Genomic DNA, 18,479 nt, shown 5'->3' on the forward strand with positions numbered 1-18,479 from the left:
TTAAGGAAGTATATTACTCTTATTTTAAGTGGTCGCATTTATTTGTTGCTTTATTGTTGTCTTTCTATGCTTGTTTTGTCTAGTAAATAAATGTAGGTTGATTTCGATTCTTACTGCATGTGTGTGCTTGGGGCTGTTAAACTTAAGTGCTGAATAATGACATATCAGACCCCCTTTAATCAAAGAATAAATACCACGATATCTTTAGATTTTGTTGTGAAACTCCAAAAATTATCATTTTTTACAAGAGTTATAGACTTAACAAAGTGTTGGGCACGGAAGTGTAGTTGTTTGGACCATTCCCATTTCTAGCTATTGGATTTGGAGAAAAGAGACGATGAAATTGTGAAGTTTTAAAGGTACTAATTAAAATATCCTTGGATAAAATACCACATAAAAGTTAAAAGAGTACTAAAAATGAATTAGTACTTCCCCTACATTGAAGTAAAAACTAATTCATTGATGACATCTTTGATTGGCTAAATATAGGAAATGCAAATTTTATTTTTCAAGTGCTTCAATAATTTTATACACCTTTTCCGAATTAATAAATAAGCATACTCTAGACGAAAAGATTACTTGTATAGATTGTAATTGATTTAAGGGTTGTGTTAACCGGTGCTCCCGGGGCACTGGTTAAGTTATCTAAAAAAGGAAAAATTAAATTAAAAAAGACACTTTTTTGACTTTTGAAGCATTGATTACACAATTTTCAATGCAAAAGTTTCTATATTTGCTTCCTTAACCAGTGCCCCGGGCGCACTGGTTAACATTTCCCTTGATTTAATGAATGTGACGACTAGCATTAAAAGAGCCTAAGAATAAAATAACAATGTCGACTTTCATGTCTTGGATGTAAACGTGTCTTCATTCTCAGGTGGAAAATTCTAGTGGCAAAAATTGTTGCTGAAAATTTGTGAGATAAGAGAGAGTAATTTTGATTATATACACAACATATTATATCTTACATCTAATTGTAGAGCAAAACCCATCTCTAATCCTAAGTCTCTAATAGAACAATGATTATGAGTTCTAGAGACTACAAAACTGGGTGGAAAAAGACCTAACATCATGTACTGATTAGTTATACATAAGGCATGAACATGAATGTATTTCATTTGAATACTATAATTCTTCTACTTGGACTGCAAAACCACATTGGCATCGCTTTGTCAACAAAGAGGTTTCCTTATCAAAGCTCTCGTACTCTTTTAGAAAAACATGCTCATGGTCTTTTACCGGGATACTTGCTGAAACGTCTGGATCGGTATCACATTTGTCTATCTGATGGTGTCTAGGGGTTTGACTCTTGTCACTACTACCACAAATTGTGGCATTTGACACATTATCATTCACGCAATGGACATCATTTGACACCTCAGGTGTCAGACTGTTATTATAATGATTGTTTAACCTTTGACGAGTTACAATAGATGAAAGAAGCTGGTACCACCTACGAAGAGCTTCTGTTTCATCCCTTTTCTTTTCTTCAGCTTTTTCTCTTTCGTCTTCTTCTGCAAATGCCTGAGTTAAGGAGGAAGAAAACAAGTTATAGCACATATGTAATGAAACTATACAAATAGGATGCAGTATTGACATACACAGACTTGAGGGAAGCTGCAATTTTAAGAATGAAGAATATAAACAAAATAAATCCATATTGACAAACTAAGCTACCATGATTTACACTGTGTAAAGTACATCAAATTTATTTCAGCAGATTTATGGAGGGAAATAAAAAATAATACAGAATAAACATTTCACAAGTCAAACTTGAGTTCATCTGCAAGACCGCAACAATATAACCTATTCATCGGGAAAAGAAATACCTCTAGCAGTATGTCCTTGAACTCAGCACACACGACAATACCATTATAGACGGGATGTGCTCGGCCATTTTTAAATTCAAAACCAACCATAGCAGGTGCAGAATCAATCTCTAGCCTCTTGGCAACAGAATATGCGCTTCGAAACCTTAAGTGCACTGTACCTGGTGGAAGACATTTCTCAGACCAGACATCCACTTGACCACGCTCGTTCTAGATGTAAAATAAGAATTGTAACTGTCAGCAATTTGAAAATTTCTATAACAAGCAAATATAAGTTTGTTTAAATCTGCATTGTCCAGTTTGTTCAAAAATTGGAATTGTAATCAAAGGTTTGGACTTCAGGAATCTAGTTTCTAAGTTATTGCCTTGGTTGTGAAATTGTCGTTGTCTTTCTTACCGCAACCTCGTTGTCTACGGAATATGGTAATTCGGAACAAATACAGTATTCATTAGAACAGTTGTGCAATGGACCAATGAGAACATGTAGTTGGTGCACCAAAATCTACCTTTCGAGATCCAAATCTAAATAATGTTCAACTAACAATTATTGTCCCAATCCAGTGTGCAAATCACATGGTGCACCGTGTCTATTTAAGAATTTTCCAAAGGGTGAAAAGTTGAATGCTGTCTTTCACACTTAATTATAAATTAAGAGCATTCATAGAACGTAAAGACGATACCTTAGGAACTATTCCATTCACCGCGTGAGGAAGATTCAATGGTTCAAGTTGCCACTTCCCATAAAGTTTAATATTTTCCTTAGAATCAGTAGTGCAGTCATAGTCATCAGCTTCAAAATCTTGTACTTTCTGAGGCTTAATGGATCGTTTAAGCTCCTGGAAAGATATTTTTGGGTAACAGATCAATTACGTGTGCATATTAATAGGGGGGAAATGCAATGAAATCAGGGAAACAATATTGAGCAATGTCAACCAGATTAGACCTTTGCAGGATGTTCATTGGGTTTCACTTGTAGCCCTTCTCGGAGCCATCTCTCTTTGGTCATAACAGTTTGCACACAAGTCCTAGGGTAAACAGGGTGACCTGAACAAAACCCCAGAACCGGACCCTTTGGATGAAGTATTTGATACTTTGTAAGCCATTTTTCTATGACATAAAGTGAATGGTTTTTGTAGGCCTGCAAAGGGAGAGTCGTGAAAAATAGTATCACTATATACAATATCAAACATCATGTTGGCTAAGGTTACTTTTGAAACTACCTGCTGGTTGGTTGGAAGAGGCTCAGTTAATGCCCTAGTTTCTAACTCAACGTCCTCAATAGAGCTCCTTGTAGGAACAAAAGAATCGTTCATGTTTGCTTCTGTAGCACTGATTTGGTTTGTTCTCGAATGAACCACTCCTCCAGTTGCTCCAGACTCTAAGTTTCTCAGTGGTGCTAACACTGATTCCCACCATGTTGAATTAACTCGCTGTGATGCTATCTTGTACCACTTCATACAGTACCTAATATGTCAATATGTACTAGCATCTTCAGGCAATGAAATTTAACTTTATCAGTGTAGTTAGTATCCCACGTATCCCAAGATACGTATCCCGATACGATACAAAAACAGCCATATGGGCGATACGTATCACGGTCTGTATCCCAATGACACTGTATCCTAGGCGTATCCCATGTATCGCTGGCATATCCTATGTATCCCAATTCAATCTAGTATCCTACAATATTGTGACATTTGCGTTTCAGTTGTAGAAACCAGGTCAGATTGCACGACCCAGGCAAAAATTCCAAAAAAAAAAAATTCAGGTTTTTATTTTAGGGATCAGTCATGGATCCGGGTCGGGTTTTGTATGACCCTCCAGAAGACTTCAAATTTACCCGGTTTTCTTGGGTCGGGTTTTTGTTACCCATCAGATATTGCAGGTGAACCATTTTGCATTCAAGAGTTTTGTTTTGTAACCTACCAATTAATTTGGAGCTATTCCCAAAAGCCACTCACCTTCTCTTCCTTTACGACTTCCAACACACACTATGTTTCTCTACACTCTATAGTCTATATGTTTGATTTTGATTGAATTAAGGATGTTTTATGTTATTTATTTTTGCTTATGACTTTAATTTTGAAGTATCTTGAAGTTTATATATGATATTTGAAGTATTTTGTAGTTTATATATGATATTTGAAGCCATATTTTTTTGTTCATGTATCTTACGATACACGATACGATACGATATACAATTCAAAAAAGTGGTCGAACGATACACGATAGAACACTATAGAACACCAAATAGAAAATATATATCATCAAAAAGCAAAAAGTGTGACATATATTGCAAGCTGTAATACTTATTCATGTGTTGCCTTTCTGTTAGTGATCCATAATGTTTTTAATGGGGTTTTGTGACATACTTGCCTGTTATTCTAAAAATGTGAGAAATTTCCATAAACAAATAAAAAGGCAACTTAAACAGCAAATAAGCAAGTGTTTATGCAAAGCTATCAAGAAGTTGACTAGTGTTAATGGAGTTGCAAACCATCACTGCATTCATGCTGAACATATATATAAAGTAGAAAATATCAAACCTGCGGGTCACATCTTTGGCCCCATGCCCAGCAAAAGCAACAACATATCTCAGAGATGTTCTGCATGCAGCAACCATGGCTTCAACCTTGTCTTCTCCATCAATAATCAAATTCACAGCATCGATATGCACCCACTTTCCTGTCAAATTTTCTTCACTGCAATATACTTCTGCCCAATACAAAGGAGATCCTACTTTCATAGATCCAACTGCTGTAGAAATTAGTTGGGGGGAGGTTGAAGATTCTTCACCTATAACTCTTTTTATTCTTTTTAACGAACAGGAAGAATTTGATGAATCAGCATTTTCACCCGACCCCACTTTACTCTTAGAACATCCAACTGCTGTAACAGAAAGAGCCATTTCCATCTGCATCTCAAATTCAAGATCCCCTTTCCTCTTTAATTTATGAGATTTGTCAGTTATATGTGATTCGAGGTTATTATCTTGTGCCTCAGAAGTTTGTGAGTTTGACACACTATGATTCAAATTTTCAGGAGCAGAAGGATCTTTAGACTGATCCATTTTGCTTGGTGCAGTGCGTTTCTTACTTTTCTGTGAATGACCAAGAGAGCTTTCACATAGTTTCTCTCTTTCATAAGACAATGATTTTTTAGGCGACTTAAAATCCAACTTTTGCTTAGATACCATTGGTGTTGAAGTACCAAAGATCCCCTTACAAGAACCACTTGCCATTGGTTTAAAAGATTGACCTGGTTTAAGAGATGAAACATCCAAAATGGACACAAACCTGAAATATGACTTCAATAAGAAAACTCCACATATTTGCTTAAACATAAGAGATTAAATTCTTCCAAACCTTATAGTAGACATATTTATATAATTTCTTAATCAAAACTATGTTTCTAACTTGATTATAGACCTCCAGAGTAAGAGCTTTATAATTCTACAAAATTTTCACCATGAAGATCATAACTTATTCGCTTAATTACTATTATTATCCTTCCTTTGTCTCATTTCATTACATGCAACGTCACTGTTAGAATATAATCACCACCATCCAGAATAACAAAAAGCGAGACCCTGCAGATGGTAAAAAAGTTAAAAGAAATGAAAGGATAACCTTCTGTGCTCTTATCGAATACCTGGCTGTAAGATTTAAAGCTCTAAATAATGCCACCGACAAAGCTGCAATCTGAAAAACATAAAAAATAAATAAATAAATAAATAACACTTCTCCATGTAAATAACATCAAACTACCAAAGCAATTATATAAAGTTGACAGATAACACAACTAACCCATTCTTAAGAAAATTTTGCTTTCATTTTGGGTTAAGTCAATTATAAGCGGATGAAGAGGGTAGTTAAAAGACCGTTCATTCTGAGACTGAATTAGCACAGATCCTGCACTTTCAATCATTTAATGCCTGATCGGAACTAGTATCTCTAATAGAAGAATTCGGAAAGAATTCCCCTTAATAGTTAATACAGTAAGAATACCTCCCTGTCTTCTTACTTATTGGCAACAAGCCTTATTTCTCTAATCATCCCATCCTGACAGCCCCCAATACCTAACTATATAACTAATTATATCTCCCCCAGCACAAATCTATCAATGTATTATATACCCCCCTAAAAATTCCACCTTGTTCTCAAGATTGGATCGCTCTCTTCTTGTATAGCTGGAGTGGTTAAGAGAAACTTCCTTCTGGATCATCATTTCCTAAGGCTACAAAAGTAGTGGTAACCGTTCATGTCTCACATGTTGACAAATGATAACTGTGACACCTTGTAAATGCTGCCTTACCTGTACAATTTCTTCGACATCATCAACTGTACTGAGAAACACAACAATGGCAAGACGACAGGTTGTTGTGCTGCTCACTCCCACTCTTGCCTTTGTATCACTTGGATCCTATTTTGCCTTAGTATTCATTGATTTCTTTTCTTTACTTTACAGCCCACTTCTTGTCTCAAAAAGGATGGACTTGGCCCATGGGGCTAGAGATAATCAGTCCTACGTATCCTTCATACTCAATCAAAAATTTAGGGACTGTAATAAATTAGGTCAGGTGCCTTACGAGACAAACTGACCCCGCCTCTGAATTTCTGATCTTGCCCACGTCTCTTTTACGCTTTGGCCTTGAATCTGTGACTCCGCTACTTGTTTAACCTCCTCTGTCATGTGAGCAGTGTCGCCAATGGAACCTGCAACACAACTATGCAGTTCAAGTGGAAAAAACTTAACGTCCCCAGTTTTGTTGTCGCTGGGAGTGACAATCCCCTCAGTGGAAAACCAAATTCTGGTGGCGTATGTCCCTTCCAGACCGTTTCTGGTTCTACCATTTTTGAAGCCTTCAACAGCATCATCCACATAATTCCCATTGACACTTCACTTGTCTCCTAGAAAAGGGGTTCCCCCACCCCTTCACCCTGGCATGAGCTACGGTAACCACTTCTGTTCCTCGCTCTGCTTCTCTGATTTCATTTTCTCTGATTTCATTTTCTCTTTGTTTCTCCTCAGTTACGGGTTAATAAGCATCTTTCTCCCTCATTTTGTTATCCATTTGACTTTCTTTCCCAATGTCATGTACCAAGTCTTCAATCTTCATTGTTCTTCCCAATGTCATGATTCCTCATATACTACAAAAACCTCTTCACTCACGTGCTTCGAGACTGCTAGTTCTGATTTCTTGCTCTCGTCTTGATATGGCCCAGATTCTAATTCCATATCATTTTTTGCCTTTGCCTCCACTTTTTCTTTGGCTTCTATTCTTGATTACTCTTATGGCTCATCAACGAATAATGTTCTTCTACATCAATAATGTAACCAGCATCTAAGACTTTGCTTCTCCTCATATTTCAAAGCTGTCTGCTCTAGGCCGATCGTTGCGGACTCGCAGCACCCCAATTCATCCTTCCACAACACTTCAAACTGTATCAGCAATTTTTGCACCATACTCTCTCTCTCTCTCTCTCTCTCTCTCTCTCTCTCTCTCTCTCAAATGACAAGATACCTCTCATTCTCAACCCTCTTTTTATATATAGGCAGCATGCCTTATTTATTTAATCATCCAAGCCCCCAACTATGAACTAAGTAGTTTGATCCCACAACTATCAAACCTTTCAAAACCTTACTAAAAGACAAACTAGGAATCTACTAAAGTATATATTAGATGGTAAATACAAAAGCTACAAAGTTTCTATTGAAAGAGATGTACCTCTTCAGGACTACCCTCACGTAATTCTAAAGCTGATGCCAAAGCAAAGTGCGGTGACTTTTCACCATTTGTATAGTTTTTGGCATGGAAATTTTCATGGAACTGCAAGTGTTACAAACAAGGAATCAAACAAGATATAACAAGTGATACAGCATGAAGCCATCCAAGACTGCCCAATAAACGAAACAACATATACTAGTTAAATCGAACCATACCCATGAGATTAAAGGACATAGAGATTTTGAAGTAAGCTTTGTGACATTTGATAGCTGGAGCAAGTGCGCTGGAAGTAGAGAAAGCAGAGAAGCCTGCCATGATAATAGACGAACTTCGTGAAATCAAAAAAGATAAAAACAGAGTCTACACGAAAAATGCAATGAAAAAATTATCATCTGGAAAGCCCCAATTTATCAAACAATTTCAGAAACACTACGAAAGAAAGAAGATTTAAAAATTGAGCTATTGATTATCACAAAAATAGGGATGTTAGGAAAACAATGGAATGATGAAAACATGATATAACACATAATAGTAAAGCAATGCTTTTTTTATTATTCCGAAGATATTCTATGCATTTAAAAAATATCAATAATAGTTAACCTGAATAAGAGGATCGTCACAAGCCCTGTCTATTAATCTTCCACGAGCAAGTAAACAAAGCAAATGAACCTTGTGAACAAGTTCAGCCAATTCCTAAGAATTCACAAAAATATAATTTTTAGTAACTAGCAAAAATTTATTGACATAAAGCCAACTCCACTCACAAATGTTTAAAGACAATAACTGACCTTGTCTTCAGCAGAAGCTCGGCGTATTTGTTTCTTTGCAGACGACTCAGGGGTTACATTCAATTCTATTGTCACAGGATGATCATCCACGGCAACTGTCCCATCTTCCCAATCTGAGTCATCCAGTTCTTCCTTTTTATCAATGTACCCATCGTCTATACTTACATGACCACATTTCTCATCTGCAGAATCCTTTCCAATAGAATTTCTACTACAATGTTCAACTTCTGAAGTTTTTGGTGGGACAATCGGTTCCACAACTTGAGTTCCATTTTGTACTGACTCAAACTCAACCTACAACAAGATCAGAAGAACTTGATTTTGGCCATGGTTATACGATTTCAAAAGCTAACAATGAAGTAAAATTATGTAACAAATTCACGATAAGAGCTGAACAGAACAAATTATGTAAAAGCAACAGGGAGTTACCGGGAACTAACCGTTGTCTTTTTCTTAGAAGTGCCACCTTTGTTAGCACGACGTAGCAGTTTTTCCACAGCACCCTTGGATATTTCGGTCAACGATCCTGAAATCAAGCATTAGCATCAACCACTCACGAGTAAAATGATTTTACTCAGTAATTGGCATTGGACATAATATCATCAAAACCATTATCACTATGTGATTAAAAATTGTTCCCACCTTCGGTGTTGTGTTGGGATTTTGTTTCATCTTCTGCAAATTTGACAGCAAACAGCCAAAAACAATATACCAGCATTAGAAATGAAATGACATCCTCAAACAAAAACATATACTAAATGCATGCATCCCATCCCATCAAGTGAAATAAAACTAAAAAATATAACCATAAACATTGATTAGTTCATTAGTGTATGGAAAATCCAAGACAACGCCCTCCAATTAATTTTGGCTTTCAATTCAACCTAGAAAGTGATACTCGGTCGACTCACTCAAATAAAAACTAAACCTTCAACTTCAATTCCAAGCACTAAAGTTGCATTGTATATAGCACCTTTCGGATTGAAGGCATGTTTAGTGTCCAAGGTCAGAATATACCTATGTTGGGTTGGGGTAGCACTTCGGTGCCATTAATGGCACCGTTCCTTTAAATATGGGTCATACAAACACATTGCCATTGCATCTGGGCCATACAACACATCTATATTGGTCATACAAACACCTTTGTATGACCCAGATTTAATGTCACGGTGACATTAATGTCACCAAAGTGCTACTCGTTGGGTTGGGTTGTGAAGCATTGACAGAGACATTTAACACAACACTCAGTTAGGTGTCTGTGTCAATGTCAATGCACACAACCCAAAATAGTAAAGTTAGAAGCATTTGTCTACACTTGAAACTAAAACTAACTCCCACATTTCCGGACATTCCTTACCTCCTTGTGTTGGTTCCATTTAGGGGAAAACCAATAATTAAAAAAAAAAATTGAAAAAATAAAATATTTTATCTTTTTAGAATTTAACCTGATTGTTACATTCAATAGCTTTCATTTTCTTAAATTATATGTGTCAGTCAGTATAACAAATAGAGTGAATGAAAAGAAAGTAACTACCTGAGGGTCTCTTCTTCCGTTGCGAAGCGCTTCCTCTGCGTGGCATTCTTCTTCTTCTTCGAGGAGAGAGAGAGAGAGAGAGAGAGAGGGAAATGAAATCGTCGCGCCCAAAACTGTTTGGTTCGTCTTCTATTGGGTGGAAACCTTCATTGTACTACCCTACGTGCGTCTTCACCGCCACTATCTAATGGATGCCACCTTAAAAAGACCAGCATGCCCCTCCCTAAAACTTGATCGAGTTGTCGTTCTTGCATAGAGTCAAAATGTGTTTTTAAGTTTTTGGCTTAAATGCAATTTTGCCCCCTTATTTTGACTCAATCTGAATTTTACCCTCCCTATTTTAAAACTCGGAATTTCACCCCTCCTATTTTGCATTTTTCAGGATTTTACCCCTCTAATTAAATTTAAAGTCATTTATGCTTATGTGGCATTGTTATATGGATTTTAAAATATTATCTTATTATCCACCTAATTTATTTATTTATATTAATGGGCAAATTACATTGACCTCCCCTGAGGTTTCTTTAAATGCCATATAGACCCCCTCTAGTTTTGAAAAAACAATCACCTCCCTTGTAAAGTAACACCGTTAACCTCCATTGTTTATTTTGAATACAAAGTTGGATTCCTCTCACTACATCACAACTCGACTCCATGTCTATGATTTTCATCAATTGTGTGATTAACCGTTCAATCTACCTTTCCATCACCAAATATGCTGAAATTTCCTCTTTCAATTCTCTGATTGTCTAATCTATGTATATAATATTGATTAAACAAACAAATGCAAAAAGGAAACAGAAAATTTAAGGGGACGAGGAATTAATCTTTCTCACAATTAAAAGGCATAAGAGGGTAGTTGATTTGGAATAATTAATCATAAGCTTATACGGCGTTCAGGGAGGAATTAAGCTGAAATAATTTTGTAATATAAGCTTTCTCACAAAAAATTCCAGCGTAATTTAATCTTCTCATAAAAAAATCCAAAATTAATCAGCTACCCCAAAATTAAACTTCCCCCGATAATTTCGCAAAGGAGATGGTTTAACCAACTCCTCCCTGAAGGAGTTGTCACCACAACACAACATGCCGCCAGAAGCTTCAACTTGCACATGCCTACAAAATCCAATCCATTATATATCACACCTATAACCTCTCAACACAAGCACCACTATCCACTATGGTGTCTTGAATTTCAAGGGAGTTTCTTTTTTCTGCACTATAGAAGGAAGCACCGTGACTTTCCAATCCAAACGTTCTGTTAATAGCTTAACAGAGTGCTAACGGCGTTCACTTGGAAGGGAGGTATATGTCATATGGATAAATAAATAAGGGAGGTTGATGTTAGTTTTTAAACTAGAGGGGGTTTGTATGTCATTTAAAGAAACCTCAGGGGAGGTCAATGTAATTTGCCCTATATTAATTGCTTTGAATTAAAAAAAATCAAGTAAATTAAAAACGTAACCCATAATATAAAAAACAATTGATTATTTTGTTATGTAAATTGTAACCAAAAGGCGAAACGCAGAAGCGCTTCCCAAAACCAAACGCAGAAACACATCACTTCCCTTCCATAATTTCTTGTCACCGTTCCTTACCCTTTCCCCTTCTTCATCGCCGTCTCTGTTCTCACTCTTAAACGTCGTCCTCAATCTTTGTTGTTCTCACTCATCTCTTATTTGTTGCTTTCATGTTTATGATTTATGGGGTTGTCCCTAGGTCATCTCGATTTATGTTTTTGTTGCTTTCGGGTCAGTTATTCTATTGAAGGCTTTAACATGAAAATTGGGAAGAATGTTTAGATGGTGGTGTTGTGTGGGTAGAGAGAAGCAATAGATTCATTAAAATGATTAAGGCTGTGTTTGAGAGAAGCAAACGCAAGGCGCACTGCTATTATAATTCCTACTTTTTTTTTCAGATTTTTTTTTTACATTTTATTGTTTTTTTTTAAAAGAAAGTTATTCAAAATTTTGTAAATAAAAAAATATTAATTTAAATAATTAATTAGGTGGATAATAAGATAATATTTTAAAATTCATGCTAGCACTGCCACATCAGCATAAATGACTTTAAATTTGATTAGGGGGGTAAAATCCTGAAAAATGTAAAATAGGGGGGGGGGGGGGGGGGGGGGGGGGGGGTAAAATAGGGGGGGGTAAAATTCAGATTGAGTCAAAATAAGGGGGGCAAAATTGCACTAAAGCCTAAGTTTTTTAATAATACTTTTTACTTTTTTGTTGATAATAATACTTTTTTGTTGATATTCTAACATAAGGTTAGTTAAAATATAACATGAGTTTTTTTTTTGTAGTGGCCGGGTTTGAACCCCGGACCTTGCATATTTTATGCATTGTCCCAACCAACTGAGCTACGTTCACGAGGACAGAATATAACATGAGTTTGTCAAAAGAACAAAACACATCAAATAATATTCAATTTTGTCATTTTAGTTTTTATAATTAGTTTGTGGGTTTTTGTTGTTGTTTCACTCAGATTCCCTTTATCGGAGGTACTAATATTTGAAGCTACACGTTAGCACCTCTTTTTTTTTTTTTTTGAAATAATATGTTGGCACCTTTTATTGTACTCAATTTTTTTTTAGTTAAATATATTTTTTAATTCTTAGAAATATCTTAATTTATTTTTATTTTAGTCACTAAAAATTTTCTTCAACTTTGGATCTTTTAAAATGTTTTTCCGTTCACACTTTTGTTGTTTGCTTTTAAGTCTGGTCATGTATAAAAGTTTTTTAACAAAACATGAATTCCTGAGCCATTTAACAAAAGATGAATTAAAATCTAATTCAAACATTATAAAAGTCTATAATTGATGACATTTATTAAAATGTTAAGGCTTTTCAAAAGTGATTTTGTGGTTCTGCCGGATGAGATGATGATGTTGGGGCCTCATTCGCCACTTTCGTCTAAGAGTGTGGCTGATTTGAGGTTGGTACTTTTTTTTTTGCTCAAGTAGCCTAGTGGCTAGAGAAATTCACCTTAAGAGAAATTCACCTTAAAGATGAATAAGTGGGGTGTCCGGGGTTCGAACCCGGCCCCGACATATATTATGTATTATCCCTTACCAAATGAGCTAAGCTTATGGGGACTTAAAATCTAATTGATGAGTTATGTATGTATTCTAATTCTAATGATTCGATAATTTACCATTAGGATTACTTGTTGAATTTGATGTTATACCAAAAATGCTTGATAGCATATGAACAATGTGTTTAATTATTTTCCCTCAAAAAAAAAAACAATGTGTTTAATTATTGTTGTATAATAACAATCGGATTTTATTTTGGAATAAGTGTGCATCTCTCTTAAGGTGTGAGATAATTTCATTTATTATATCAAAATTGCAAACGAGTCATCAAATGTCTTTTTATTTAATAATTTCATTTATTATATCAAAATTGCAAACGAGTCATCAAATGTCTTTTTATTTAACCATTTTGATCCTTGAAGTGTCTTTTGATAATTACTTTAATACTCAAATGAGTTTTTTGTTTGTATATTTTATCCATAAAATTACAAGTAAAAAGACACCTATGAAATATGTCCAATTTTGATACAACGCCTCCCTCCCACTCCCACGTTAAGAGACAAAATGGTTGTTTACTCACGCGGTACCTATATAAGTGTACCATCAATGATTAGAGGTGACTTTGATTACTTTTGTTTCCATGTGATGTGAAGCTTTTTATTACTTCATGATCCGTTAATTCAATTTAACGATCCCTACGTAAGTGATAAGGAGATGATGATATTATGCTATGACGAAGGGTGTATGTTTTACTCATCACATATGATGGCTATTATTTTTTAATAAAACTATGTTTCAATTTTTACGAAGTCGTTGTGCATTGGTTGTGATGCCATTTTGCATAATAATAATAATAATAATAATAATAATAATAATAATAATAATAATAATAATAATAAGCGTTAAATATGTTTTTAGTTCTTATAAATATATCAACTTTTTTCTTTGTCTTTCTAAAAAATTTCTTCAACTTTTAGTCCCTATAAACCGTTTTAATCGAGCCGTTTTAGTCTTTCTAAAAAATTTCTTCAACTTTTTTGTTTTAGTCTTTCTAAAATATTTCTTCAACTTTTAGTCCCTATCGACGAACTATGTCCTAATATTATTATTTATGCAGGGATAATTATGTAGAATTTGGTACTTACTTTTTTAAGATTAATAATTTATTAACATTCTTTTTCAAGAGATTTATGCGGAAAACTTGTAAGCCGAATTAGGACGTACGTTTTCATGATTAAAAAAATTTCTTCATACTTACTTTTTTAGGATTAATAATTTATTAACATTCTTTTTCAAGAGATTTATGCGGAAAACTTGTAAGCCGAATTAGGACGTACATTTTCATGATTAAAAAATTTCTTCAACTTTTAGTTCCTATCGACAACTATGTCCTAATATTATTATTTATGCAGGGATAATTATGTAGAATTTGGTACTTACTTTTTTAGGATTAATAATTTATTAACATTCTTTTTCAAGAGATTTATGCGGAAAACTTGTAAGCCGAATTAGGACGTACGTTTTCATGATAATAGTTGTGCTCCCATGATATACTTCAACCAAGTCGCCCTTTCTTTAGGCATGTGACTGCTGACTAAATGGGAATTGAGGAGGAGGGAGGAGAGCTGGTGTGGGAAGTGGAGGGAAATGGTCATGCTACCTCCTAGGCAGGGACGAATATGGACTTTCAATACTAGTGTGACAACTTTTTTTTTGTCAAATAATTAAATAATATTAAATTCAATAAGAAGTTATATTAAAAATAGTTGTAGCAATTCTTAAAAAAGAAGAAGTTGTAGCAACCAAAATTATAAAGAAAATAATATATTTTTCACTTATTGAAAATGAACTGAAATTATATCATACTAATTATCCTAAGAACATCTCTTTCTATTCTTTCTATATAGGTTACAAGAGATGTCAAATGTTTTAGCAGGATACTCGTGCATACGTACGGGTGAGCGCATTGCGCTCTTTTTTTGGAAGCAAGTCGAAATTGCATAGAAATTATAAGAAAAAAAATCTCTGTATTGATATATGAATAAAAATATAGACATATGTACAAATTGTACAAAAAAATATTTTCGTATTAACTATGAATTAAAATATTGACATGTGTATAAATTAAAATAAATTCGCTCCCCGTATTAATATACAAGTTAAAATATAAACACATATTAATATAGACACGTGTATAAATTACAAAAACAATATGTCCTCGCATTAATATATGAGTAAAAATATAGGTAAATGTATAAACATAAAAAAAATTAAATATCTATATTAATATATGTGTAAAAATAGTGAATCGATAAAAAAATATTATAAAAAAATAAATTGGACCTGAACTGGTGTGGCACTTGCCACACCATGCTTTGTTCAGGTCTGTCCCTGCTCCTAGATCATAGCTAGTATAGATATAGGAGTCAGGCTCCTCCAAAATATCTTCACACTCACAAATGAGAAAACACTCAGACCCTGGTTAAGCAAATTGTTGGTTGGGTATAGGGATGACAATTGGACTCAGGCTCAATGGGTACCCGCAAAAAATACCCACAATGGGTAAGGTAAAACTCCGCTTTATGGATATGGGCTTGGGTCCGGGTAATTACCCGCAAATTTAGATGGGTATGGGTGCAGGTAAGGGCACTATACTACCCAGCCCCGCAACCCGCATATACATATTTATATAATATAATAAATATTTGATTTATTTTTGGTGTATAATTATTTAATTTATTTAGATATTTAAGCATAAACCTAAATCTATAAACTAATGCAGTAATCATTTCATCCTTACCTTCATAAGCTCACGAGCTACAAATTTATGATTTAAATCAATTTGATGTTTATTTTAGCATGCACTTTTTTATATGTATTTTGAATTTTTTATTTTAATTTTCGAGGAATATTTTGGATGTTTTTTTATTTGGCTAAATACGATTTCTACAATTTTATGAGTTGTTTTAAAAAAATTGGATCATAGTTTTATTTCAATTGTGATGTTTTTTATTGTCTTTTTATAATTAAAGTGCGGGTAATGGGTACGGGTATGAGCACTTAGGTACCCGTATGGGGAAGGGCACTAAAGTTGTTACCCATGAGGGTACGGCTCGGGTACGGACATTTTTTACAAATGCGGGTATGGGAAAGGGTACTGTAGTACACTATCCATTGGGTACCCATTGTCATCCCTAGTTGGGTAGATACTATTGTGCTTATCACTAGTACAATTGAATGGATATTAAACAAGGATGATGATGGAAAATGCGACCGAAATCATAGGAGATGAGTATGCTTTCGAACAAAAGAAGAATATAAATAGTGTCATGCCCCAATTTTTGACCTAAGATCCTACATTCATGCGCCTTTTAACCCTGAATAGTCTTTGACTTTTCAGGGAAAATTTCGACAGAGATGTATTTTAAAATACCTCATTTTTTCGTTTCCGGGCTCGCTTTTATTTTATTTTATTATTAGTCTTTTTTATTTATTTTATTTTTATTTTTATTAGTTTTTATTTTATTTTAGGAGGGGAAGGGAGGGGAGTGTTCACTTTTACTTTTTAAATTACGAACAATGCAAAATGTTTTTTTCAAAAAATCATTTTATAACGTCCGTAATTTAAAAAAGAAAAATAAACCCTCCCCTCCCTTCCCCTCCTAAAACCTCCATCCAAACACACCCTTAATGTATAAATGTACTTTACTAACATGTAGGTACGGATCAGGGCTCCCTCCAATCAAAAAATTGCTACATTCTTGGTCGTTAGATAAGACCAAACGATCTCGATTTCAATGCAATTTGTAATTTATCTTGACGCATTAAACACATCATGTTGTTGATTCAAGATCCAACTATCTAAATTTCAAGCTCGCCTTTTAAATTTAGAACAGGTCACAAGTTGCATTGAAATCTAGACTTTCCGATTTTGATCCAAAAAATTGGAGATATGTTGAATTTGTGAATGCGACAATTTTTAATGTGTGTGAACCAGATCGACAATTTTTAATGTGTGGTCAACCAGATCAATTATTTTTTTGGACGAAAGAATTATCATTTACTATTCTCTTTGATTAAAAATGTGTTTGACTCATCGTTAAGTCGTGTATTGAATTATTATTTTTAGCGGCAATTGTGTTTTGAATTTGAAACATACATTTATTCTTCTTTTTTTACATACTACTAGTGGATGTATGCAAAAAATGGTGAAAGCTTCAATTTAGGACCACTACCACTCATGACCCTTCAAGGAAAGCTTCAATTTAGGACTCTGTGTTGCTACAATAGAGTAGAAAGCATTAATAGCATGGAAGAATTCATTGAATTCTCTCCATTCCACATCACTTGCTTCCATCCTATGTGATCTGGAAATAACCGTAAAAGTGCAATAACCCATCAGCTACAATATATAAAGTTATTTTTTTTCGTATATACCAAATTAACAAAAGATGATAGATTCTCAATTCCTTGCATATCCACGCAAATACAAAGTAATGCATGATTCTCTTCTTCACTCTTTCATGTCATCTAATGTGGAAAAATGTATTCACTCCAAACTAACATAATGCAAGAAACATAATGGGAGGAGGGGGGTGGAGCGTGGTTATGGCGGCGGCGTTTGTTGGCCTGGGAGGAGGAAAGTGTGAGGGAGTGTTCATCTTTATTTCATAACATTGTTTTCCAGGATAACGCTTCTGATAAATGGAGGTGGTCTCTAGATCCTTCTAATGGGTACTCAGTTAGGAGTGCATACCGCTATCTTACTGATTCAGGTGATCCGGCGGTCAGAAATCATGACGTCAATGTTTGGCATAATCTTATTCCGTCTAAAGTATCTTTGTTTGCTTGGAGGCTTCTTCGTAATAGGTTGCCAACTAAAGACAACTTGGTGCGTTAGAGTGTTCTTTCTTCAGCCAATGCGGTGTGTGTATCGGGGTGCGGTCATACAGAAACGGTTAAACATTTATTTTTTGACTGTGAGATTTTTGGTTCTATTTGGTATCAGGTTTGGAATTGGTTAGGTATCTCTTCTGTCAGTCCTGGAGATATTAGACATCATTTATATCAATTTATTAATATGGCAGGGTTACCTAGAGTTACTCATTTGTTTTTGAAAATTATATGGTTTGCATCTGTGTGGGTAATATGGAAGGAAAGGAACAATCAGGTCTTTCAACAGGTGGCCTCTACTCCTTCTGTTTTACTTGAAAAGGTGAAATTAAATTCTTTTATGTGGATTAAAGCCAAACAGGTTACTTTCGCCTATAGTTATCATGATTGGTGTATGAACCCGTTTCCTTGCATGGGAGTTCTCTTGTAATTTCTGTTTGTTTTGTTGATGCCTGTTTCTGGCACGTGTTTTGCGTTTGCTGGCACCTTGACTTTGTAAATTTTGGTGGGTGGTTTTCCTTTTGCACACCTTGTGCAGGGTGAACCATTGTTATTAATATATCATTTTAGTTTCTCCAAAAAAAAAATGCAAGAAACATAATGTGAAAAATAAAAAAAAATGTACGACTTTATAACATTGCATTTTTTTTGCGATTCTAGTC

General features: G+C 34.7%; 2 protein-coding genes across 2 annotated transcripts; one reads left to right on the forward strand and one right to left on the reverse strand.

Annotated features, from left to right (window-relative positions):
* Positions 1–922: 922 nt before the first annotated feature.
* RAD4 (DNA repair protein Rad4 family) lies at positions 923–10,050 on the reverse strand. Its single transcript, XM_085708931.1, has 14 exons — positions 9,880–10,050; positions 8,988–9,020; positions 8,786–8,871; positions 8,346–8,639; positions 8,158–8,250; positions 7,773–7,865; positions 7,558–7,659; positions 5,481–5,530; positions 4,376–5,125; positions 3,050–3,293; positions 2,773–2,967; positions 2,510–2,665; positions 1,830–2,039; positions 923–1,524 (listed from the first exon to the last, which is right to left on the reverse strand). Exons 1-14 carry the CDS (start codon positions 9,923–9,925, stop codon positions 1,126–1,128), a joined length of 2,751 nt encoding a protein of 916 aa, XP_085565057.1. The 5' UTR covers positions 9,926–10,050; the 3' UTR covers positions 923–1,125.
* Positions 10,051–12,723: 2,673 nt separating this feature from the next.
* On the forward strand, positions 12,724–18,247 carry LOC146923779 (uncharacterized). The gene is made up of 3 exons (XM_085711768.1): positions 12,724–12,828; positions 17,612–17,815; positions 17,933–18,247. The coding sequence occupies exons 1-3, from the start codon at positions 12,724–12,726 to the stop codon at positions 18,245–18,247; spliced, it is 624 nt and encodes a 207-aa protein (XP_085567894.1).
* Positions 18,248–18,479: the final 232 nt, after the last annotated feature.

Source organism: Medicago sativa, chromosome 5 (assembly GCF_051527215.1).
Source record: "Medicago sativa cultivar Bolivia chromosome 5, Bolivia_mono, whole genome shotgun sequence".
NCBI lineage: Eukaryota > Viridiplantae > Streptophyta > Magnoliopsida > Fabales > Fabaceae > Medicago > Medicago sativa.

What these genes read in the sequence shown, in the direction of transcription:
- LOC146923779 (XM_085711768.1), top strand. Translation starts at nt 12,724, where the DNA reads ATGTTAAGGCTTTTCAAAAGTGATTTTGTGGTTCTGCCGGATGAGATG. An exon ending in GTGTGGCTGATTTGAGGTTG is followed by an intron (nt 12,829 to 17,611) that starts GTACTTTTTTTT and finishes ATTGTTTTCCAG; the next exon opens with GATAACGCTTCTGATAAATG. An exon ending in TGCCAACTAAAGACAACTTG is followed by an intron (nt 17,816 to 17,932) that starts GTGCGTTAGAGT and finishes ATTTGGTATCAG; the next exon opens with GTTTGGAATTGGTTAGGTAT.
- RAD4 (XM_085708931.1), bottom strand. Translation starts at nt 9,925, where the DNA reads ATGCCACGCAGAGGAAGCGCTTCGCAACGGAAGAAGAGACCCTCAG. An exon ending in GTGACGATCCTCTTATTCAG is followed by an intron (nt 7,866 to 8,157) that starts GTTAACTATTAT and finishes TTATCATGGCAG; the next exon opens with GCTTCTCTGCTTTCTCTACT. An exon ending in TATGTCCTTTAATCTCATGG is followed by an intron (nt 7,660 to 7,772) that starts GTATGGTTCGAT and finishes TAACACTTGCAG; the next exon opens with TTCCATGAAAATTTCCATGC.